This window comes from Phoenix dactylifera, chromosome 16 (genome assembly GCF_051530095.1).
Source record: "Phoenix dactylifera cultivar Ajwa chromosome 16, Ajwa_hap1_PhDact_Kaust_v1.1, whole genome shotgun sequence".
NCBI lineage: Eukaryota > Viridiplantae > Streptophyta > Magnoliopsida > Arecales > Arecaceae > Phoenix > Phoenix dactylifera.
In genome coordinates, this window is record NC_143205.1 from 1586791 (window position 1) to 1611961 (window position 25171).

Below are 25171 nucleotides of genomic sequence, written 5' to 3' on the forward strand. Positions count from 1 at the left end.
ACAAACTATGAATGAAATATTGGAGGAAAATTGGAGTAATCAACAACCTTTATGGCAACAACAACATGAGAATGCTCAGAACAGCTCCAATCGATCCTCCCTTGATGAGATCACCTTAGAGGATCTCCTTGTGAGTTGGGGGATAGTTAAGAAAGGGCATAGCTCTTGCTCAATCTCTTGCCAGTCATCAGCACCAAATATGCACAATATATCTAGCTTTCCAATTCATCAAATGGGTGAACTGTTAGTAGAAAATCAGGGTGATCAACAATCTTTATGGAGACAACACCGTGAGAATGCTCATAATAGCTCTTATCGATCCTCTCCTGAAGAGATAACATTTGAGGATTTTCTTATGAAATTCGGGATAATTCTAGAAGGGAAAAGCTCCTGTAAAACCTCTTTTCACCCATCAACACCAACTATATATGATACATCTAGCCTCCAAATGGGTCTAGAATGGACAGTTTTTGGCCAAGTAGAGACGGTGACATATGGAGACCATTGGGGCCCAGAAAGTGTTATGAGTAGTGTGGGCCCAGGAGGGATATTTTATGAGAAAGGGTGGATGGGCATGACGAAGATCGAAGGGCATGAGCAAAGGGTGGGGGATGTGGACCATCAAAATCTTGAAAACATCACGACTAAGGCATGCCCAACAAAAATGTGCTATAATACAGGAGGAATGATGGGGATCACAGGGATTGGAGCACAACAAACTAAGATGGAGAATGGAGGCCATCTTGAAAGTGCCATAGAGGGATATCCCTAGAAGAGATGTGCTTTAGTGGGGTAGGGAGTATAGGGACCAAAAGAATCGAGGAACAACAATTGAGTATGGGATCATCAGTGACCCCAATATCAATAGATAGTTTAATTATTGAGCCTAAAACATATGATGATAAGGGAATGGATCGGGATAGGAGTGGCAAACGAAAGCGCATGGTGTACAAAACAAAAGAGAAGGAGATGGAGAAAAAGATGAAAGACAAAATCAAGAATCGGGAGTCTGTTTTCCGCTCTCGCGCTAGAAAGGAGGTATGAGCTTATTCTTTAATAAATCAAGAAAATAATACATTTCTTTTCTTGATGCAGTTTAATAACACATAATGTTGTTGCATAATCATACTTCCAACATAATTTCTCAAACCCTGTGGTTTATAATAGATTTTCAAGAATTTTTGTTCGGTATCCATACTTGTTCAATTAAATGAAAAAATATGGTTGATTTGGCCAACAAATAACATCAGTAATTTCTTGCTACAAATAATTGCTACCTAGCTCATTTTGAGATGTAGATACACTTCGAGATGCATGTTTGTTATATTAGAGTACTAGCATGGATTATATGCCTCCTAGGATGCATCTCAAGGTGGGTTCAATGACACCATTACTAGTGAAAATTATTATTCTCTCAAGTAGTGAAGTAGATTCAATTTCGAAAGGACTTGCATTTGGATTCTAAAATCGAACTCATAATATATAAGATACGGATTCCTCTATTCTTAGAATATATTATGCCCCTACTTGTCAAGCATGAGACCTAGCATATATTGACCAAATCTAATATTTCTAGGGAGAAGTATTAATTACCTACCAAAGCCCAGCTTTTGAAGTGGGATTGTGTTTTCTTACTGCCATTTTTGGGCAAGAATGAAGACTTATCTTATGGGGTGCTTAAATTAAAAGCATATATATCTCTTATCTTTCTTTCCAGAAAAAAGTGAGGGGCTTGACGAGAAGCTAATCTGTCCTACTTGCATTAAGAATGTATGTGAAAAGCAAACCAAGGGGTTTGAATCCATCAACCTTCCTAAATCTATTATATTTGAAAGCATTTAAAGGCTATAACCTAAATAAATCTAAAAGATTTTAGCACATAGCATTCCTTGACCATTATCCCATTTGCTATCTCCTATTCATATCACAGTCAATAATATGGGATGTATTCAAGACCAAACCAGATGAATTCTCTTCTCAAAACTACACTATATTTAGAAAACTCCCAACTATGAATATCCCTAGCTCCCATTATCATATCTATAATTTTGAAGCTTTCTTCCTTGATCTCCATCTTGTTCTCTTGCTCGCCGTTCTTAGTTCTATAAGCTACATATAATGCCAATGCACTCCAATTGTTTTGTGCGCGGTCACTCTCCCATTGGTGGAACGAGTCTCCAAATGCATAGCTACTCCAAAAATAATTTGCATGACGTGGCTTCATGTGATGACATTCATGAGGAAATAGAAGAGGTTTCTTTCTCCTTTTAGAGTCTTAATTAAGGGAGCAAAAAAATACAGGAAATAGTATGTTGTATATATTTTAATCATTAGTTGTTAGAGCTGTTGCATCATATACTTCATTCCAATAGTTTCGAAGGAAAGGTAAGTGCCGAGATATCTTTAGTTTTTGGAGTAATAATTTATCGAATGTAAGCTCTTCAAGAGGGCTTATGGGACTGCCTGCTTCTTAAGAAGCTTCCTTTTTGTAGTAAAATTGTGTACTTTTTTTTATTTGTTTTTGACCTTCACTTTGCGAAATGTACGTAGGCTTACAAGATGGATTTGGAATGGAGGGTTAATCAACTTAATAATGAGAATACCCAATTAAAGAGGGATCTCGAGGAGCTAAGAACAAGAACGGTATGATTTTTACCACCATCCCTTTTCTTCAAGAGCACGGATCCTTTGCGGTTCACATGCAGTACCAAAGGGTGCTATGCACCCCTAGATGGCTACTATCAGAAGATGAATGGCCATCAAACAAGACAGTCGACAAACACATATTGTGTCATATAGGGCTTACGTTGTTTGATGGTCGTCCATCTCCTGATAGCGGCCATGCAAGGATGCACAACCGCACCATAGAGGATCTTGGTTGTTTCTCTAAATCTTTCCTTATGAATTTAAGTTATTGCCTTTCTGACCAATTTTTAGTTCCCAAAATTAGTAACTCACAACTCTCATGCTTTTGCTAGCAGCTCCAAAAATCTATGGACCAGCAAGAAAGTACCAATGAAGGAAAAACTGATCATGCCTTCCGCCGTTGTAATAGCTTACCGTGCTGAGATGTTGCCACTATAAATAACTGCCATCATGTAATTCTTGCCAGTCTTCTTGTGGGGAGTGTAGGCCGTTCATAAGAGTAATAATTGCAAGGTGTTTTACTTGTCAAACTCTGTAGTGTTTAGCTTGAGTAAAAAAAAAAAAGGTGTACAAACCATAAACCTATCATCTTTCTGTCTTTAGTTGTTGGTTAATTATTTTTGACTAAATGTATGTTTTAGTTTATTTTTGTAAAAAGCCAGTGGCATATCTTTATTAAATCTTATGACTTTTCAAAGATCCACCAAACCAAACTCTTGGGACTAACCATAGTCATAAGGTGGACTGAACCAAAGAATTAGTCACTCACAATGCGGTGGCAAACTAAGTTCTCCCCATAGCATTGCACTGCATCATATATTGATTCCTCTCCATGTTCGATTCGCACTTAGATTAGTGCTTAGTAATGGGGATCATGTATGTTGGTTAGCGTAAGCACACTTGAGTACGGGGAATATGATTGAAAAACTATACCAAAAATGATAGGGATCCTTGTGGTGTTTAAGCAGTCATGAGCCCATCTACCTATCAACTCGAATTTTTGAGAAGTGGTAGGGATCCTTTAAATACTCATGAGCCCATCCACCTATCAACTCGAGTTTTTGAGTTGAACATTATCACCGAAGGCACCACACTTTAGAAATAATTTGGGATAACTTCACCAATTTATCCTTTTTTTTGTTAGAAATATTCTGTATGCAGCTAACCAGCATGTACAAGGTTATTGTCCATTATAAACAAGCACTGCTAGCTGAACCAATTCATGGGACAGTTCAGTGGGACAGTTGAGATGGCAATGCTTGCATGGATACCCAGTGGATAGATTGAAACAGAGAAAGGGGATATCTCTGAAGCTTGGAAACAGAAAGCAAGTCCCTTCATCTTCCTCTCTTCTCTGCTTCTCCTGTCCTCAAACTCTCAAGGGAGATCACCCCTTTCCCTTCCTCTTTCAATTAAATCAGTCAAAGCTTATTAGTTGATATCCACGATTAATATTTTGCATAGCAAAGTCTGTCGATGGATTCCACAATTATCATCTCCAAAGCTAAGCAACATTATGCAAACTTTTCAAGTATCTTCACTCTGGTAAAAACACCTGAAAGCAGAATAAATAAGCTGTCACATGACGCCACTTTGATGCAAGAACGTCTCCCAAAAAGGACAGCCTCTCGAAGGCAGCGATGATCAATTCACGAAACAAAAGGTGCAAACTATAGAGCATATAGATCATTCGGTTTATACATGGCAAAACTGTAAGTTGTGCTATCACTTTGAAGTTCAATAGGAAGCGCCAGAAACATAATTCTATGCTTCGGTGCACCAAGGCATGGTTTCTCCTACCCAAGGAAGTTCATGATGACCAGATGAAGCACCAGATTACAGAGAACAAAATCAGCAAAAGCTCGCTCTGGTGGTAGATCCTGAGATGGATCGTTACCGATTAGTCAATAGAGTGATGTGAAGCTTAAAGTGAAAGTTTTAAGTTACCAGCAGTAGTTACCTTAAACTCCTTATTCTCTTTGTTGACTTGAATGCGGAGACAAACTGCATCATCACATACGAGAATGCTCGAACAATTAATTATCTTAAATAGAGTAGCAAGAAAAAAGGTATCCGAGTTACACTTCATACCTGCAAGAACCGTTGTACCTACACTAAGAGAGAACTCCAGAGAGGAAAGAGTTAAATGGAAATGATCCAACTATTCCCATGTAGACAACCTGTTGCATCACAGAGCACCATAATAAGCAGTCATATGAATTGAACCGGTCAGCATTACTATCATGCAGTACATTTGTTTTGATAATCCAAGTGTGATCAATGAATTCATGGTTGATAATTATTAAAACTTCATTGTGCCCTTTATTTGAACATGGAAAACGGGTCATCATACATGGGAAAAGCCTATAAAAGATGAAGTGCATGATCTGTTACAGATGATTGCTTTGCCTTATCAGTACCAGTTGTCTGTTACGCATCAATTCTACGATCCTAGATTGCCAAGGTACCTAAGAATGACTCATTGTCCAACACGAATGGGTTACCCTTAGTGGGCTTAATTCACATAGGCTTTTGAAGAACAACTCGGTTAGTCCAAAATCAAAATATGGAGGAAAGATGAATATTGAAATTCAGTCTGATGTTCTATGTTCGGAAGTGTATGTCATGTTCAACATGTTTGCAGGATTATGCGTCCCTAGAAAAAAATGAATGAGACCAAAAAAGAAATGCTAAGTCAAGATCAGGCACCTAACCAGCGCCTTTTGAGATACAGATCCATGTATCTGGGCCAAACCCAATCCATTTAATGACAGAAGAGTTAAGGTGGTGTCGTTGGAACACAAAAGATCCACACAAAAGATCCAAGAGGTCAACTGGGATTGAATCAGGCCCCACTCAATTCAGACCTAATTCAATATGTTTAACCTCAGGTTGGGTGTGCAGCCAGCAGATGGATAAAAGGAAAGGCAAGAAGAAACGCATCGGTAGGCAACTACACCAAGTTGTCCAAAAGATACATCAAAGGAATAGGAAGGGAGGAGACGGGTAGTAGACAACCAAAGGTAACTAGCACAGTTAGTAAAAGGTTTTTCTTTTTTATGGAAAAAAGTCATGAAAATCCCGCATTTAATACATGAACAGTTAGGTACCATGACCTAACCTTCCTCTTCTTTTAAAAGGAAAGAATTTTTATTATGGACCTTACCAACAAGTGTAAATAAAATCACAAGCACAGCAGCACTAGTATTGAATGCCTAGGATAGAGAACTTAGAAGTAGCAGCAAAGCTAACTACAAATGTATTGTTCTAACTTTCAAGCCCTGGTTCTGAATACACAACAAAAGTTTAGCAAATGTCATAAATCAATAATCACTTGAAACAATAATGCCATTTACAATTTATTGACCAATTTATGCATAAAACACCATTATTAAAACTGCATGAGTAGAATTTTGACATGACTCAACCATGGCATCTACAATTTATTGATCAATCATGAACAAAGTACTACTATCAACATTTCATGAGTAGAACTTTAGACACACAATGTCCATATATGATTGAAAAAACCTGTCACAAAAGCAGTCCATGTCTTCAATGAATAATCCACTTTTTGATTTTTCTTTTCAATTTTCAACTAGGACAAAGAAAGCAACATAAATCGCCCCCATTAGCATCTCACATAACTTCACGGAAATCAGAAGGACAAAGATTTCCCAGAAAAGGCCAATCCAGTTTGAGATTTACTAATGGGGACATCAGAGCCCTTCATCCAGATGATCCTGAGCCCCCGGATTGAGTCAGACTCGTTTATTTGCATATTTATTTTATTATTTTATTTCTGGGCTTGTTTGCATTTTAGGGTTTATTTGTGGGTTATTTGTGGGCTTATTAGGATTTATTTTTGTGCAAAGGAATTTATAAAAATTGTGTATTTGGCCCTATATATAGGGGACTATTTTCATGATTAGGATTTTAATGAAGAATTAAGAATTTCTTTCCCCCACATTTTCCTCTCCTTTCTTCCTCCTCCTTTCTCCTTCTCTTCTTCTTCCTCCTTCTCTTCCCCCTCTTCTTCTGCTTCCATTTTAAAGTTACAACTCACGGCAATAATTTCGAGAGTGCATCATCGCCGCTGCAGCTGTTATTCCCGGATTTGGTTCTGCATCAACTTGGTATCAGAGCCCCGGCTTTGCCCCCGTTGCCAAAGCCACGATCGAGCATTTTCTCTCTCAACCTCCCACGGTCCACTGCCCTAGTCATTCACTCCACCAAAATCCCCCCCGAGACTTCATTTCTGTCTCTTCCCCTCGGTGCTCACCAGAAGAACACACACACACTTCAAAAAAAAAAGAGAGAAGGTCCCTCCCTCCCTCTCGGTTGTCACAGAGAACAAAGGAAGGGCTCCGCCGGAAGATTTCCCCTTCTGCCTGTCGCCGTGTCTGCGCCAACTGCCTCCACCTCGCAGCAACGTCCCGCCGTTGGCCCGCCAACAAAAGACGCCGCGACCCCACGAGAGCCATCGGCCGCGCCTCTGTGACCACCGCCAGTGGCCGGACCCGAAGGGGCAACGCCACCGTTCCTTCCCATCGCTGCAGCCCGTCGCCTCAGGTCCTCCGTCGCTGCGCCCACCACCACCATCAGCCACCTACGTCGGATCCGCAGAGGGGCCGCTGCCGAAGCCGTGACCGCCTGGCCGTTGGCTCACCACCGAACGGCGCCGTCTGCCGGAGTCTCCCGTCGCCAGTACAGCCGCCGCGACCTCCGCCCCTGCCCGCAGCCACCGCCGTGGAGATCGGCGTATCCTCCCGAACCCATCGGGAGGTTGAAGAAAGGATTAACGGGTAAGGCCTAAACCCGTTAACCCATAACTCGGTAGCCCGGATCCGCCACTGAAAAAAAAAGCAGTGCACGTGAGTTGCACGTGCGGGTCGTACGGATATCGGGTCGGGTCAAACCCGATAACCCGAATCCTAACGGATCTAAGTTAAAAAAAAAAGACAAAAAAAAAAAATAAAAACATTACCTCTGTTCATCTTCCCCAACCGCACGCCGCCCGTGCCGCCGCTGTCATCGCTGCTTCGCCGTCGCCATTCCCGCCTCCGCCGCCCCGCACTCACCGTCGCCGCCTCACGCGCTTGCTCGCTGCCCCTCCGCCCGCACGCAGCTCCGCTCTCTTCCTCTGCCACCCGCACGCAGCGCCGCCCCCGTGCTGCGACCGCCTTCGCCTCCACTGCAGCGCCGCCTTGTCTCTCCGTTGCCGCACTTCGCCCCTTCCTCTTCCTCCGTCGCCGCTCACCGCTTCCGTCTCCTCTGCTGCCGCCTAAGTCCGACCGCCCCGTCGCCTCACCCCGCCGCCGCCGCCTTCTCTTCCCCCCCCCCGCCCTCTTCATCTGTCCCGACCACTCCTCACGGCACTTTGCCCATCAACTCTCCCTCCCTCTTTCATTTCATCAAGGGTTCCAACAGTGAAACCTTCTCCACACTCATCTGGCTCATTCCCCGGTTCCCCCCCTCTTTCCTCTTTCTTGTTGGCTCGAAGACCCATCAGGCCCATCCGGCCCCACCACAGCCGTTCTTCTTTATTTTGGGTTCGACAGGCCCATTTTCACAGCAAGCCCGACGAGTTGCTACACACAAATCCAATTGGAGCTCTTTGAAGGGTCCATCAGCTACAACCGCACTCCTGATCATCGCCCACGAGCGAACGACTCTGGTCGTCTACTTCACGACAGGTGATAGGTTTCCACTTTTCTTGGATTTGTTTATTTAATTATGTTCTAGTTCTCTTGCATGATTGCATTAGTAGGTTGTCCTGCATCAAATCTGGTCCTGCATCATACTTATAAGGGTTTCATTAGTGACACTGCATTTTACATCATCACCCAGTGTCATTATTGCAAGCCAACCTGTAGTGATATGGAGCACTATCTCAATTAACCTAAAACCCCTGTAGCTACCATGAATTTCGACATTTGGAGGTCTCTCCTAGAACAGATCGTTGCCATGCGGGCTGCATACAAGGAATTCAAACAAGAGATCCGTGAGCTCATTCAAAATTCTAGGACCCCTACGCCGCCAACCCCTATTGCAGCCCAACCTAAAATCGGTTTGGTTGCACCACCTGTAATCATTCCCCATTTTCTTGGGCATCAAACCCAATGCTCAAGGTGTCAACAATTCGACCACATAGCATCCCAATATTCCATTAGAACCTACCTGATTACTGAACCAGAAGTTAGGAGCCAAGAGGTCGAATATGTCAAAGAAGTCTATGAACCAAATATAGAAGACTTTGAAGACGAACTCACAGAATTAGACTTTGTCCAAAATGATTCCCAAAAGGAGACTATTGATCTAAGTACAACCAAGCCACTTCACATCACTACTATCGAAGAGGTAGTGACAGATATTGAGAGCCAGTCACCTGAATTGGCACTTGTAGCTAAAGATATCCATGTGGCGTCCAATCTTGAACATTCCCCTATAGTAGTTTCCCTTCTAGAGGAGTTTCATGATGTAGTCCCTGATGATCTTTCGGATGCACTTTCTCCAATGCGTGATATCCAACGTGCAATTGATCTAGTTCCCGAAGCATCTCTGCCCAACCTTCTACATCATAGGCTCAGACCGAATGCATTTGCTATGACCTGGAATTTAATGTTACCGACAGTTGAGTTTGATGTAATAGTTCGGTTAACAAATCTATAGGTATGAGTCCATTCGAAGTGGTGCATGATTACAAACCTAGACAATCCATAGACCTGTTTTTCATGTCTCATCAGTATAGAGTCTTTGAGTCTGCACAATCAATTGCATCACATCCACATTCATTGCATTAAGAAATCAGCACTTGTAGTCACTTTAATAACTTAAAATATAAATCCTTTGCTAATTTACACAGACGTTATAAAGAGTTAAGTGAAAAAGATTACGTCATGATAAGAATTAGGCTTGAACGATTTTCTTCAGATACGTTTAAGAAATTGTAAATTTGTAGTGCAGAACCGTTCAAAATCTTAAAGAAAATCAGTTCGAATGCATATGTTGTGGATCTTCCTGATGACTATGGGATTAGTGCGACATTTAATATTGAAGATTTAGTCCCATACAAAAAGATAATATTCATGCCTTCTGACCCCTTTATTGATATACCTGCCCATGTTGGACACCTGACCTATTACCTGCTGTTGAGCCACCAACTCCCAAATTTCATGCACGCAGAGAATAAATAGAACATATATTGGATGAGCAGGTTATTTCAACCAGGAACGGTGGTTACCAACGTTACCTTGTTCGGTGGAAAGGTCAACCAAAGTCTGATGTGACGTGGATTTTCAGAGCACAGTTACAGCACCTTGACCCCGATCTTCTGGAGCAGTACGACAGCCGGCCAGACCTGTACTCGACGGGATCGAGTTTTTCTCATCCGGGAGAAGTTGATGGGGACATCAGAGCCCTTTATCCAGATGATCCTGAGCCCCCAAATTGAGTCAGACCCGTTTATTTACATATTTATTTTATTATTTTATTTCTGGGCTTGTTTGCATTTTAGGGTTTATTTGTGGGTTATTTGTGTTATTTGTGGGCTTATTAGGATTTATTTCTATGTAAGGGGATTGAGGATGATAGTGTTATTTTGATGATTAACAAGCAATTATCTAGAGCATGCTATAAGTTAAATTGATACTTCATTTATAAGTTCATTACTCTCAGTATATTTGTTTAAATTGAAAATATATATATGTTCTTGTTCATTTGAATGGATCTAACCTTGAGAATGCAGCAAAGTGTGGATTGAGTCGACCCAAAGATTGTTTGAGTCGACCCCGGCACATCAAGAAATCATTTGGCACACTCCTGCAAAAATGGCACAGATGAACAGTTGGTTGGGTCGACCCAAGGTAAGCATGAGTCGACCCAAACTTCAAGAACCTCAAAACATGAAGGAAAAATGGTTCTCTGGATTTACTGAGAGGGTCGACCCAAGATGAAGTTGAGTCGACCCAAGCTTGAGTCGACCCAAAGAAAGGTTGAGTCGACCCAAGTGAAGAAAGGCTGAAATTCAAGGCTCTGAATTTTCTGAAGCTGACCTTGGGTCGACCCAAAGAAAAGTTGGGTCGACCTAAGGCAACAGAAGGCTGAATTTCAAGTTTCTGTGTTTTCTGAGAGGGTCGACCCAAGAAATGGTTGAGTCGACCCAAGTGAAGGTTGGGTCGACCCAAGGACAGGTTGAGCCGACCCAAACACGGGCTGAACATAACGGCTAGTTGTGCAGAAATGCTTTTTGGACTCCCAACGGCTATAAACGGCTAGTTTCTTCAATCCAACGGTCAGAAAGGACTATTTGGAGGTTGGAGAAGTATTTAAGAGGGAGTATTCATCAGAGGAAGCAAGCTTTTGGGAAAATACATTAAGTGCATTCAAGAGAGAACCCTAGCAAGGCAAGCTTCATCCAAGGGCTTCATTCAAGAATCAAAGAAAGGGATTGAGCAGATTCAAAGAGTCATCAAGAGCTCCATCCTCCCTTGAAGAGTGAAGCATCCTTGACAAAGAAGAGCAAAGCGACTTCAAAGCGATAAATACCTTCTAACTCTTCTTTGTAGTTTATATTGTTTCATATGCTCATTTAGGAGTTTGAATCTTTTCTTTTCATTTGTTAAACACTTTGTAAAGGTTCGTTGGTAAGCCCGCAAAACCAACAAAGGTTTTTGGTGAACCCGGAAAACCAAAGTACAAAGGTTCGTTGGTGAGCCCGCAAAACCAACAAAGGTTTTTGGTGAACCCGGAAAACCAAAGTGTAAAGGTTCGTTGGTGAGCCCGCAAAACCAACAAAGATTTTTGGTGAACCCGGAAAACCAAAGTGTATAGGTTCGTTGGTGAGCCCGTAAAACCAACAAAGGTTTTTGGATTGTGAGCCCGGAAAACAATCCAACTGTAATCCGAGAGATTATAGTGAATTCCCAAGGGGACGCTTGGGGAGTGGACGTAGGTGCTAAGGAGAGCACCGAACCACTATATATTGTTGTGTTTGTGTTGTGCTTGTGTTTCCGTTTATTCTTGCATCATCTTCTATCTTTGCACTAGTTTAAATCATTCTAATAGCTTAAGAAAGCATCCACCGCACTTATATTGAGAAAACGTTTAAAGCACCGAAAATTAGAAGAAACCAATTCACCCCCCTCTCTTGGCTTGTCACCTTGGGCAATAAGTGGTATCAGAGCGAGGTGCTCTAATAGTACTCATTGATCTCACAATCAAGAGTTAAAGATCATGACAACCCAAGTGGGATGTTCTATGAGTGAGGGACAACTAATTGATAGACCACCACTATTTGATGGTATAAACTACACATATTGGAAAGCACGCATACGCATCTTCATTCAAGCACATGACTATGATTTATGGAGTATCATAGTCAATGGACCACACACAAGCACTAATCATGATAAGAAAATGGCTCAGCAAAATGCAAAAGCCATGAATGTGCTAGTTTGTGCATTAAATGATAGTGAATTTAATTACATATCTTCTTGCATAACTGCTAAAGACATATGGAATATGCTAGAGATTAAATATGAAAGCACTAACATTTTTAGCAAATCAAAAATTAGCTTTGAAGAAGATGAGAGGCAAGCAGATATTGAAAATCTATGCCTTGTGGGACACAAGAACGAGGTATGTGTTGAAACACAAAGTGTCTCCTCTTCTGAATATGAAGTATATGATAAAACTGAAGATGATTTTACATTCGATGAACTTCATGATGCTTTTTCTGATTTGTATTTAGAACATAAGAAACTTATTTGTAGGAACAAGAACTTGAAGAATGAAAATCAAATTCTAATAGATGAAAAACTAAAACTAAATAATAAAATTGAAATCTTAATTAAAGAAAATAAAGAACTAAATCAGAGAAATCAACTTCTCACTGAAAGCCATGATAAACTTAAGAAAAACAATGGATTGCTTTCAGAAGATAATGAAAAATTAACTAAAGAAGTTGATAATTTGAAACCTACTGTTGAAAGATTCACTCCCAGCTCTGAAAAACTGAATTTAATGATAGAAAACTCAAGAGCTGTATATGACAAAGCTGGATTGGGATATCAACCTTGGTACACTCAAAAATCTTTCGAGAATATATTTCTTAAATCCTCCACTATTCATCCTAAAACGATTTTTCACAAATCTGGTGAAACTAATAAACAAAAACAGAAAACTGAAAATTCATTATCTATTTTTGCTAAATCTATGTTGTTTAAATTTAGCAAGAGTATGCAGAAGTATATTACTTGTACTCCTAAAACCTGCAAACTAATAGACAAAATGGTAATTAAGAGAATATGGGTTCCAAAAGGAACAATTATAGCTAACCTGCAAGGACCCAAAAGAGCTTGGGTTTCTAAGTTGAAAACATGATCATTGTTAGCAAATGTGTCTAGCTACCCAAGATTCCAATGAAAGATGTTATCTGGACAATGGGTTCTCTAGACACGTGTTAAAGAATAGAACTTAAAATATAATTAAGAAGAGTGACCAAAATGGAAGAAATAATGAAATTAGTAATCCTTGCATCCTCTCATATTGAAATTGTAGCTAGTATTAATCATTTCTGTGATATAGGCGATACTCTTGGTATGAAATGAAAATATATCCAAATCACTCCATCTTCCTATATTATGCTTCAGTTATTGATGGATAATTTGCTTAATCAATACTCTTAGAATAACTCTTTGAATTATCTATATGCTTGATTGAGAGTTGTTATCCATGGCATTATCCTTTATTGATCATAAACATAAGAATGTCTACTTGGTATTTTTTTTAAATATATGTATTAAGAATACCAAGATTAAAGAGTCTAGTTTTGGCATATAAAATCAACTCATACTAGTATGGACTTAATCTCAAAAGACCTTGTCATTGGTTCACTTAGATTAATTTTTGCAAGGTCAAAGTTTGCTATGTATGTCATCTAGAAAAACAAACTAGAATCATTTCTAAATCTGAAAATATTGTTTTCACCTTTTAGCCTTTGAAAACTCTTCATAAGAACTTATTTGGATCTCTAGGATTGTGAACCCAGGAGATAAGCTTTCTGATTTTGTAATTGTGGAAAATTTCTCAAAGCTAATATTGGTTTTGTTCTTGGCACTTAAATTAAAATATTTTCTGCATTGGCACAAACTCACAAAAAGGGTTCAAATGAAAAAGGTTTGCAAACTATGAAATCATGGCATAGTTTTGAAAACCAATTTCTTATTGAGTTGTGCACAGAAAATAATATTGAATACAATTGTTTCTACACCAAGAACACCATAAATAAAATAGAGTTGATAGAATCCTTGAAGAAATGAAAAAGACAATGTTGTATGATAGTCATCTACTTAAATGATTTCTGTTAAAAGCTATCATCATTGCTTGTCATACATATGGTTTCTATTAGAAAACTCCTTTTGATCGTCTGAAAAATAGAAAATGATATATTGTATATCTTTTATATTTTTCAGTCATACATGTCATGCTTGATATATTCTTATGAAAATAATGTCAAATCTGGTAAAACAAATATTCCTTTGGATATTACTCTTCAAGCAATGCATATAGAATATTCAATGAAAAGATACTAGCTGTAGAGATATCAATTCATACTATTCTTATTAAAACTAGATCCTTTATTGAGAATATAGTTTATCATTTTGATTCTATGTAACAATCAGAATTTTGATAGACACAACTATTTAAGATAATTTGATTAAAACTTAACTGGTATATCTTATTAATAATTATCTTAAGCAAATAGAATCTAAGCTAAATTGCTTCTGACAATAAGAAATTGATTTGATCTTGATGAATCTTTCTATTGCCTCACATGCTTGTCCTTGAACCATTTTACTTAATGAAGTTATCTCTTTAGTTCAAGTGACTTGTGCTTGCTTATATTTAGGCAATCTCTTGAGTAAAGTGACTCAAATTCAATTATTGTCATGTCTCATGTTGAGTCATCTAGTTAAGAAATATGTTGTATGAATGTTTTTGTATCCTAGAGAACCTAATGAATTGCCTTCAAGAAAAGAAAAAGATTTTGCTAATGATACAGAATTTGTGAGCAAGAAATTTCAACTTGAAGGACACCTCGATGAAAGATACAATAAACATTCCCTTGGAAACAAAAAAAAAAGAAGATTTTCTTCAGCCAAGGGAATAAAGAATCTAAAAGGTATTTGGCTTGAAGAATGCTAAATGCACTGGTAATCTAAACTCTTCTCTTGTGAGTTAGTTGAGCAAAATCAATAGTCTGAAATTATATGGTAGCATGATTAAACATTTAATTGCTAATCTTCTTGATATCATGCTTCATTCTCATGCTAATGATAATTGTTTCATGGTATGATTAAATTGAAGTTCACTTTTGCCTGTATAATGCATAACCATGAAATACACAAGTTTATGCCTCAAGTTTCTAATTCAAAATAACTTGTGATAAGCTATGAATCATTGGGCATAATGAAAATGCTGTTTGCATGATATATATTTATATGCAGCATATTAGATTAATTCTTTATTCTGCTCTTTCATGTAACTACTTGAAAATAACAAAAAGAGAGAGAGATAAAGAAAAAGAAAATGAACATTGCTCAGAAGAAGTAAAAGCTAAGTAAATACTCCAATCTTAAGTAAAAGCAGCGCAAGCATAATATATTCAGCATATTTGTGAGACTTGTGTGAACATTCTTTTGGAAGGAATAAAATCCGTAATTAATTATATTTAAATAGGGAGAGTTTGGAGTGAATATCTTGTTGCTAAAGAAAACAGTTGAACATTTCTACATTGCTCATTATAGGGATGGTGTCAATGGGGAGGCTAGTGGTAGTACCCGGCACTATTTGACCCAACTATTCGGTGTAGGGCATATTAGGGACGGCACAAGAGGGAGGCTAGTGGTAGTACCTCGTGCCCCTTCCAACTCCACCGGATAGGGAGCAAATAGAGTATAGAGCATAGAAAAGTAATACCAAAAGAAATGAAGATTAGAATGTTCACTAAATGGTTAAAAGAAGAAATTCAAAAATACGGAAATGAATGACAAGATAAATAAAAGTATATATAAAGCTTGTGAAAAGCCAAATGAAGTTTCGATCACTTGAAAACACACCTTAAGGATAAAATCAGTGTAGAATTATATATAAATAGGGAGAGTTTATTTGAAAAGAATAAATTTTGATCTTTGACATGCTTGCTCTTAATGTTTTAATACATGATGTTATGACTTAATGCATATTATGTTTTGCATGTGACATGATATTTTGAATTATGTGTCTTCAATATTCAAATACCAAAGATCTTTCCTGAATATAACTTGTAATGCTTCATGCCTATAAAATTTGATTGAAACATATTACTACCAACAACAACATCATTCTGTTTTAATGAATATATTTTGAAAAATAAAAGAAAAGCATAATTTGAATTTGCAAATTAGGCAAAATGAATTGATTCTGATTTATCTTTTATCTTGCCTAACATTAGAACATCATGTCCTCCAATTTGTACCAAAATTTAATATGAATTACAAAGATTCTGGATGTGCTCTAATGTTCTTGAAATATGTATTTTCAATTGTAATGATTTAAGATGAGCTACAATGAGAAGATACATATCTCAAATTACAACTTTGAAAGCCTCCTTGAGAATCTTTATGAAATTCAGAATCTGATTTTATATAAAAGCTTAAACTCAACATGAATTTCTAGATAAAATTACAGCTTAAGAAAAATAGAATAATTCTGATGCCTTGATTGCTTGCCCCGATACGCATCTGAAACATATCATTTCTTATCTTCAAAGTGTACTAATATTGGTCTGAATGATGTGTCTTTTGATGATCTTGATTGCAAACAAATATTTTTAATATATGATTTTATTTTGATATTGAAAAGATTTATTGTGCTTCATATATTATATTGCTGAAAAACCTTGATTAAGAAATTGAGTTCTATAAATACATATACTTCAATGATCATCTATATATTTTTTCCTCTCCTACATTGTTAAAGACTTTCATCAAAATATATATGTATATATATTATTAAAAGAGTGAATGATCTCAAGTCTAGAAATATTTCAGCTCACTCAAATGATTCTTAAAAGAAAGAAAATGTAAATGCTTTTGAAAGAATTTGAGCTTCAAATGAATCATTTTCTGATTAATATTTCAGTACATTTTCTCAAAGATTAAGAGGAAGCATAACTTGTTCTTAAAAGATTAAAAAGAGTAATTGCTATAAATTTTGAATAATTCTAGATCACTCTACATTCTTGATATCATAAAGGTTCAGTTTTATTCACGTTTATCATTAAAATCTGAAATTCAACTAAAGATAAGAGAAAGAATACTAAATGTGAAGTGGTATTAAACTTTGTGCTTCGTTGAATATCTTTTGAAAGTTGGATTTTTATCTGTACTTAATTGGTAAATCACTTGTTTTGAAAACTAAGTGAAAAGGATTCCATTTGTCTTAGTATTGGAAATTTACTTTGGAATCTACTAATGAGTTCTTATTGGCTTGCACTTTAGTGTTTCAATCATGAGCCAATTCATTTTAATTGATTTTGATGCTATGATCTTTAAAGGAGTAAAAGAAAGTCTTTAAGAGAGGTTTAAAAGAACTTTCAAAGCCCTGAATTTTATATATCCTACATTGCATAAATTCATGTCTTGGTGTCTATGCCCCAATACTTTTATATCATGAAAGAACTTTAAAGTCATTAAGAATTAAGGATTCAACATAATCTTATGTTTTTCAAGTATATAAGGTTTGATCTTTATTTGATCTTATACTATACTCTGAAAATTAATTAGATTGCTCTCATTTTGCTATATACTTAATATATTAAAAAAAAAAAATGTTGGATTTTCATCCGTGCCTTTCTTTGAATATTATTCTTGATACTCCCTAAAATAACTTGAAAAAGATTCCATCTACACTTGATTTCAAAACTATCCTTGGAATCTACATTTAGAGATCACTTCCGGCTTACATCGTAAATATCTCATTCCTAAAGCCAAACAAAGAGAAATAAGATGTCACTTTATTAGGGATCATGTGCAAAATGGAAACATATGTGTTGAGCATATATGCACTGAAAAACAATTAGCCGACATACTCACAAAACCCTTGAGTGAAGATAGATTCTGCACGCTAAGGAGAGAATTAGGTATATGTGATCCTTTTTATTAAAGAAATATAAAAGGGAGCAAGTAGTCTCATGATACATTCCTCCAATTTCTAAAAATCTATGAAACATGAGTCAAACTTGTTATCTATAGATTCCTTACTCATGTATCATTGTCCCAGAAAGAATTTATAAGGATCGGAAGCAAGAAAAATTTTTAGAAGCAAAAAGGAAGAGAAAAGAAAAATTCTGCACTTGGGTCAACCCAACCCAGAATAGGGTCGACCCAACGTTGAGTCGACCCAAGAAGTTTCTTGAGTCGACCCAACGTCGGGATCCCACTGTTAAAAGGGGGACCCGTGAGCTATCTAGGGCACTGTTTACCCTTTGTCTTCTTCCGAAAACCCTATTTCCCACTCTCAAATCTTCTCCAATCATCTCCAAACAGTAGATTACTTCAATATCTTGGAGAAATGGGACCCGAGAGAGCCGTAGCCAAGCAATCCGAGAGAGTCTCACGATCTATGTTTAGAGCCTAGGCTAGATATCTAGTTCTCATATGTATCTTGCTTTTTCCCATATGTATCTTGTTTTTTCCCTTATATCTTTAAATCTTGATTGAGGAACATTGTACTTATCTTTATTTTGGGCATCAATGTATGAAAATGTTCCTATTTTGATCAATGAAGTCTGAAGTTTGTTCCTTATTGCATCCTTTCCCATATATATGTTTTTGATGATAACAAAAAGGGGGAGAAGAGAAGGAAAGAGTATATAAAGGGGGAGAAGAAAAGAGTATATAAAGGGGGAGAAGAAAAGATAGAGTATTCAATTTAAGAAAAGAAAGAGCACTTCATTTGAGAAGTAAAGAAAGAGTATTAATTTTGGGAGAAGTAAAGATATGTATAACAAAAAGGGGAGAAGTAAAAATAGTGTTTAGAGTATGTTAAGAAAAGAGGAATAAATGGGCAAACAAATTGGAAATCATATAAGAAAGCTTATACATTTAAGGGGGAGCAATTTGTAACAATGAAAATCATCAAATCAAAAATTTCTATCACAATTCAGAATTTGACAAATAAAAATTCAGAATTTGGCACGCACCTCTAGCACCCCGATACATAAGCTGAAACTCATATTTTATCTCAAATTTTTGAAGTTTCATTGCTAATGAATTATAAATGAAAGGGGGAGCAATTCAAAAAGTCAAATTGGCAATATTTGAATGATATAGGGGGAGATTTCACAAGGATATATGAAAAGCTGAAATTCAGCAACTTAATCCCTTTTATAAACTGATTTTAAAGACAAATATCAATAGGCTTATACTCTTTATTTTGTAATCATCAAAAAGGGGGAGATTGAGGATGATAGTGTTATTTTAATGATTAACAAGCAATTATCTAGAGCATGCTATAAGTTAAATTGATACTTCATTTATAAGTTCATTACTCTCAGTATATTTGTTTAAATTGAAAATATATATATGTTCTTGTTCATTTGAATGGATCTAACCTTGAGAATGCAGCAAAGTGTGGATTGAGTCGACCCAAAGATTGTTTGAGTCGACCCCGGCACATCAAGAAATCATTTGGCACACTCCTGCAAAAATGGCACAGATGAACAGTTGGTTGGGTCGACCCAAGGTAAGCATGAGTCGACCCAAACTTCAAGAACCTCAAAACATGAAGGAAAAATGGTTCTCTGGATTTACTGAGAGGGTCGACCCAAGATGAAGTTGAGTCGACCCAAGCTTGAGTCGACCCAAAGAAAGGTTGAGTCGACCCAAGTGAAGAAAGGCTGAAATTCAAGGCTCTGAATTTTCTGAAGCTGACCTTGGGTCGACCCAAAGAAAGGTTGGGTCGACCCAAGGCAACAGAAGGCTGAATTTCAAGTTTCTGTGTTTTCTGAGAGGGTCGACCCAAGAAATGGTTGAGTCGACCCAAGTGAAGGTTGGGTCGACCCAAGGACAGGTTGAGCCGACCCAAACACGGGCTGAACATAACGGCTAGTTGTGCAGAAATGCTTTTTGGACTCCCAACGGCTATAAACGGCTAGTTTCTTCAATCCAACGGTCAGAAAGGACTATTTGGAGGTTGGAGAAGTATTTAAGAGGGAGTATTCATCAGAGGAAGCAAGCTTTTGGGAAAATACATTAAGTGCATTCAAAAGAGAACCCTAGCAAGGCAAGCTTCATCCAAGGGCTTCATTCAAGAATCAAAGAAAGGGATTGAGCAGATTCAAAGAGTCATCAAGAGCTCCATCCTCCCTTGAAGAGTGAAGCATCCTTGACAAAGAAGAGCAAAGCGACTTCAAAGCGATAAATACCTTCTAACTCTTCTTTGTAGTTTATATTGTTTCATATGCTCATTTAGGAGTTTGAATCTTTTCTTTTCATTTGTTAAACACTTTGTAAAAGTTCGTTGGTAAGCCCGCAAAACCAACAAAGGTTTTTGGTGAACCCGGAAAACCAAGTACAAAGGTTCGTTGGTGAGCCCGCAAAACCAACAAAGGTTTTTGGTGAACCCGGAAAACCAAAGTGTAAAGGTTCGTTGGTGAGCCCGCAAAACCAACAAAGGTTTTTGTTGAACCCGGAAAACCAAAGTGTATAGGTTCGTTGGTGAGCCCGTAAAACCAACAAAGGTTTTTGGATTGTGAGCCCGGAAAACAATCCAACTGTAATCCGAGAGATTATAGTGAATTCCCAAGGGGACGCTTGGGGAGTGGACGTAGGTGCTAAGGAGAGCACCGAACCACTATATATTGTTGTGTTTGTGTTGTGCTTGTGTTTCCGTTTATTCTTGCATCATCTTCTATCTTTGCACTAGTTTAAATCATTCTAATAGCTTAAGAAAGCATCCACCGCACTTATATTGAGAAAACGTTTAAAGCACCGAAAATTAGAAGAAACCAATTCACCCCCCCTCTTGGCTTGTCACCTTGGGCAACAGGGATTTATGCAAATTGTGTATTTGGCCCTATATATAGGGGACTATTTTCATGATTAGGATTTTAACGAATAATTAAGAATTTCTTTCCCCCACGTTTTCCTCTCCTTTCTTCCTCCTCCCTTCTCCTTCTTCTCTTCTTCCTCCTTCTCTTCCCCCTCTTCTTCTGCTTCCATTTTAAAGTTACAACTCACGGCAATAATTTCAAGAGTGCATCATCGCCGCTGCAGCTGTTTGTTCCCGGATTTGGTTCTGCATCATTTACTCTGCCACTAGATTGTCTTTTTCATCACAACAGGCAAATCTTTTCTCAGAGAGTTAAAAATGATCTTCAATAATTCATAGATCTAAAGTTAAGGAACTTGGCCTGTTAAAATTATGCAGAAGCCAACCAATAGAGAAGTGCTTAATCTTCTTAATGACATCACATCTTCACTAAACTATTCTCGTGTTAGCTTTCAAAGTCATTTAATAATAGGTAGCTATCTCTCACTAACAACTTTTAGTTGTTATCTTGATTATTAGAACATGGCTGAAAACAAGCTATTTCTTTCTTTTCCAAGGGAATTAGTACCTACCATAATTCTTACTCTCATATATTCTTGTACGTTGAAGAATACTAACCTATTCATAAAAGCAGCAATTTCCTACTTGGTTTCCCATGATTAACATACAAAGAGATCATGTTATTTGATGAAGATAGTCATTTTGGACTACCTGAAACATATAAAAAGATGCCGCCTTCAATGGTCAGGTGCTGCTCTTTGTATCGACAAACTGATATAGAAAAGTAAAAAGAGTACCACTATCATGGCATTCAAAACCTCATTGCAGAACTAGTACTGAATATTATTTTTCATGAATCTTGTGAACCATAAATAGTATACACTTCCTTATGAGTTCAATGGGATTATTGACAGGAACCTCAGCATCATGTACCATATCTGATTTTAATATTCTGAGATAATTCTATTAAGTTTGAAATAATATACAACACTAGAATCAAGATTTGTTTTCATTTTTTCCTTTTTCCATTTTGGAAAGAATGATAAGCAAGACCTAGATTTGAGAGAAATGAAGAGCAAAGCCTAACTTTTCATATCATATATGGTGGAATGGTATCCGCTCATACCTGAATTACAGCTGTAACAATAGCATAAGCCACATAAAGATCAATGATCTGCATTGTTTATAAATGAAGAGAGAAGATGCAAGTCAAATCCTCTATCTTAATGAAACAAAAAGGAAAAGCAAGATAAATTACAACAGACAAAACATCAAATGACACAAATTTACGTATAGAAACAGAAATACATACTTTGAGATTAGTTGGCGTGGCAGCATAAGCAATACGCAAAGAACGAATGAGCATCTGAGCATCACTAGACGTGGACTTTGCCATTCTCAACCTTTTTCTGTTTTTGATAAAACCAGTAGAAGTAATGAGATAAAAATGACCGAGATTTTTTTAAGCAAAAGACAAGAATTATTTAAAAGAGCAGGTGAGATGTTATGTTCTCGAACATGCCAACCCAAATATAAAACTTTACCAAATGACATACCCAGCAAAAATGAAGTATAAAAACCCCCAAAATTCATAAAAGTTAACAATAATATTGAATTTTTATTATACGAACAGGTGAACTTGGTAGAGGCTACAGGCCAAAAGTGATGTAATCAAATAACTTATCAGCATTGAGACATGTGGAAATTTTCTTCAATAGTTGAAGAAATAGAAAACCTAGATTCTACCAAGCACAGCACCTAAAGTATTCGTTTCCTAGAGTTGTTCTGATAGTCTACAACATGGACAAAAGCTAAGAAGGGGCTTTTGACACACCCAGCCATAAAGCGGACTTTGGGCATTGTGAGTTGTAGGCAGAAAACTTATCAAAATATGATGTGTGGGTTATAGGCTAAAATTTAGATATAATTGTTTGGAACTGTCAGATGGTATCATACAACATACAGCTGAAAGTCTGAAGCATATCTAGATATACCCATAACAATACTAGCTAAGCTTTTAACCCCGAAGGAAAACCTAGCAGCAAAAATGCATATAAAAGAACTAAATGAAATATTTCGCCGAGAGAACATGAAAAGAGAAGGTTGACATAATAAATAAAAATGTGTTTATTTATATATGTATATTGATCGTTAAAAAAATAAACGGCTAGCAGTCAGATGTGATATAGAGAAGTCCTGCAGGGCATTTATTCAATTACTAACATTTGAAAAATCAGGAGAATGACACTATCAAAAACAAATTTCCTATAGGCTGTGTATTGTTGAGGCATAAGGCAGTCCTAAAGCCCAGAATAAGGCATAAAGCCTGCCAAACAACCTTTAAAAAAAATAGCATAGATGAGGAGTAGATATGCCGGTCAAAGATCCTTACGATAGGTATAACTACTCCAAAAGAACTTTGTCATAAGCTATTCCTGCCAGAAATACTTCAATTTATGCCAGCCCTATGTTTTGCAACGAACAAAAGTATCCTTCACTCCTCTCCTTCTAATTAGACTACTTTTAGGTTTTTGGCAATACATAAAACAATTGTTATTTCTAATTGGCCTAAAGCAATAGTATATTTTCTTATGACAAAGGTGAATTTGATTATTTTTTTTTTTGCTGAAGGTGTATTTGATTCAGTCTCCCCTGAACACCTTCCAAATTTTGTCTTATAAATTTGTGAAAAAAGACAAGCAACAAAGGTGATCATGTCATTTACCCATCCTATTAGAGTAACATCACTAGTTTAGTTTGGGATTGCGTAAAGGTAATTGCCAATTTTTATATTTTCAGTTGAACAGTGAGCATTGCATAATTTTTCATTCTTCTACATCCATATTATTAGCACATTCAATGATTGCATGTTTATTTATTGGAACAAAATACCTAGAAAAATACGTAGGAGAGCAATAGATGATCAGGGTAGAAATGTCATCAACCTATGTTATGCCAAAAAGCAATCTCATTCCTCATACTGCAACCAAATGGCGCAATTACTTATGATAGATAAGAATAAGAATTATAGCAAAAAAAAAGGCATAACTTGTGGAATAACTATCCCAACAGGCATAACTTTCACTATTCCAATTTTTCTTTTCTCCAACCAAACGCAGCCATAAAGGTCTTTGTAATCTCTAGACGGGCGTAGCTGGTCAAGTTGTCAACAACATTTCTCCAAGAAGTTTAGGAAGGTAGCAGTTTGCAAAACTCATCCAATGTGCATGGAAACCATAGATCGGAGGTCCTCGAAACTAGTCTTGCATGAAACAAATGAGTGATGATGAAATAAACCGGGAAATCTCTATACTCCTTGCTTGATCGCTCACAAATAATGAAAGACATCCTCATTGCATCATTTCATGAACAGTGTTACCTCGCTAATCTAAAGGGTAGAAGAGAGGAAAATATCAAATCAAAATCCTAAGATAGCAGAGTGAAGGGAAGAGAAAGCATCTCGATAATTTAGAGAAACCCCAACAGGGATCCAAAGAGAACTAAAAATCAAAAGAGTGGAAAAGAGTGAGGGAGAGGGGGAGAGAGATCGCCTACCAGGTGTCAACAGCCGCCTTGGGGTGGAGAGAGTCGAAACCTAATGGTTCGGATGAATCGAGGGTTTACCGAGAGGTCCTAGAGCTTTATTAAAATAAAGGCTTTGTTTTTATTTATTTTTAAAATTTATGGGAACACCTCTTTACTTCCATCGATTTGGACTTACATGTCTCATCCTTTGAGCTGCCATACCGACCTAATTAATTTAATTTTTTAAAACTAAAATATCCTTGGCATCCATTGTATGGAGATCCTAAGTTCGAACCTCCCCAACTTGAGTTGGAGGAGCATCCACCACTTTTTTTAGACCCCATCATAATAATCGAGATTGTGAATAATAGCAATCATCATGTGGATTAGATTTGATGTAACTAGGCAAGCAAAAGTTACGTGACCTTTGCCAAACAGAATGGAGTTTGGTTGTGACGAATTGCGCATAGCATGGAGATGAAGATCGAATAAATAGGATTCGGCCAAAATATGGACAAGCAGGCTAAAGGCATAAAATTATATATCCGTACAAGTAGCAAGTCGAAGGGCATGGAATAACTCATTTTGCGGTTACATCACATTAGAGATCATGGAAGCGAACTGTCGAAACTATTGAAAATCGTGGCGATAGCGATGGTTACAGGGATCAATGATTATACTGTATTTATTTCATTTCAGTTATGCTTCAGTTGTTATGTCTCTAATATAAATATAAGAATTATACTTATACTTGTCATACCTCAAACACAACACCCAGGTTGATCACATGACACGGCCGCATAAACTCTAGAGCAAAGCCCTAGAGATCATGCAAGGCCAATAAGATGAATGAAGTTGCTAATAGCTCCAAAATAATTAAATTAATTAAAAAATTTAACCATAA

General features: G+C 37.3%; 1 protein-coding gene across 1 annotated transcript in view; it reads right to left on the bottom strand.

The window, feature by feature from the left end:
• Positions 1-4135: 4135 nt before the first annotated feature.
• LOC103704778 (dolichyl-diphosphooligosaccharide--protein glycosyltransferase subunit DAD1) overlaps positions 4136-25171 on the bottom strand; it is a 30017-nt gene continuing 8981 nt past the window's right edge. Inside the window, 6 exon segments of the mRNA XM_088712355.2 lie at positions 4136-4526; positions 4607-4650; positions 4738-4762; positions 4764-4826; positions 21869-21916; positions 22055-22151. Of these exon segments, the coding sequence (XP_088568481.2) occupies positions 4443-4526; positions 4607-4650; positions 4738-4762; positions 4764-4826; positions 21869-21916; positions 22055-22138 (348 nt within the window). The 5' untranslated portion in view covers positions 22139-22151 and the 3' untranslated portion in view covers positions 4136-4442.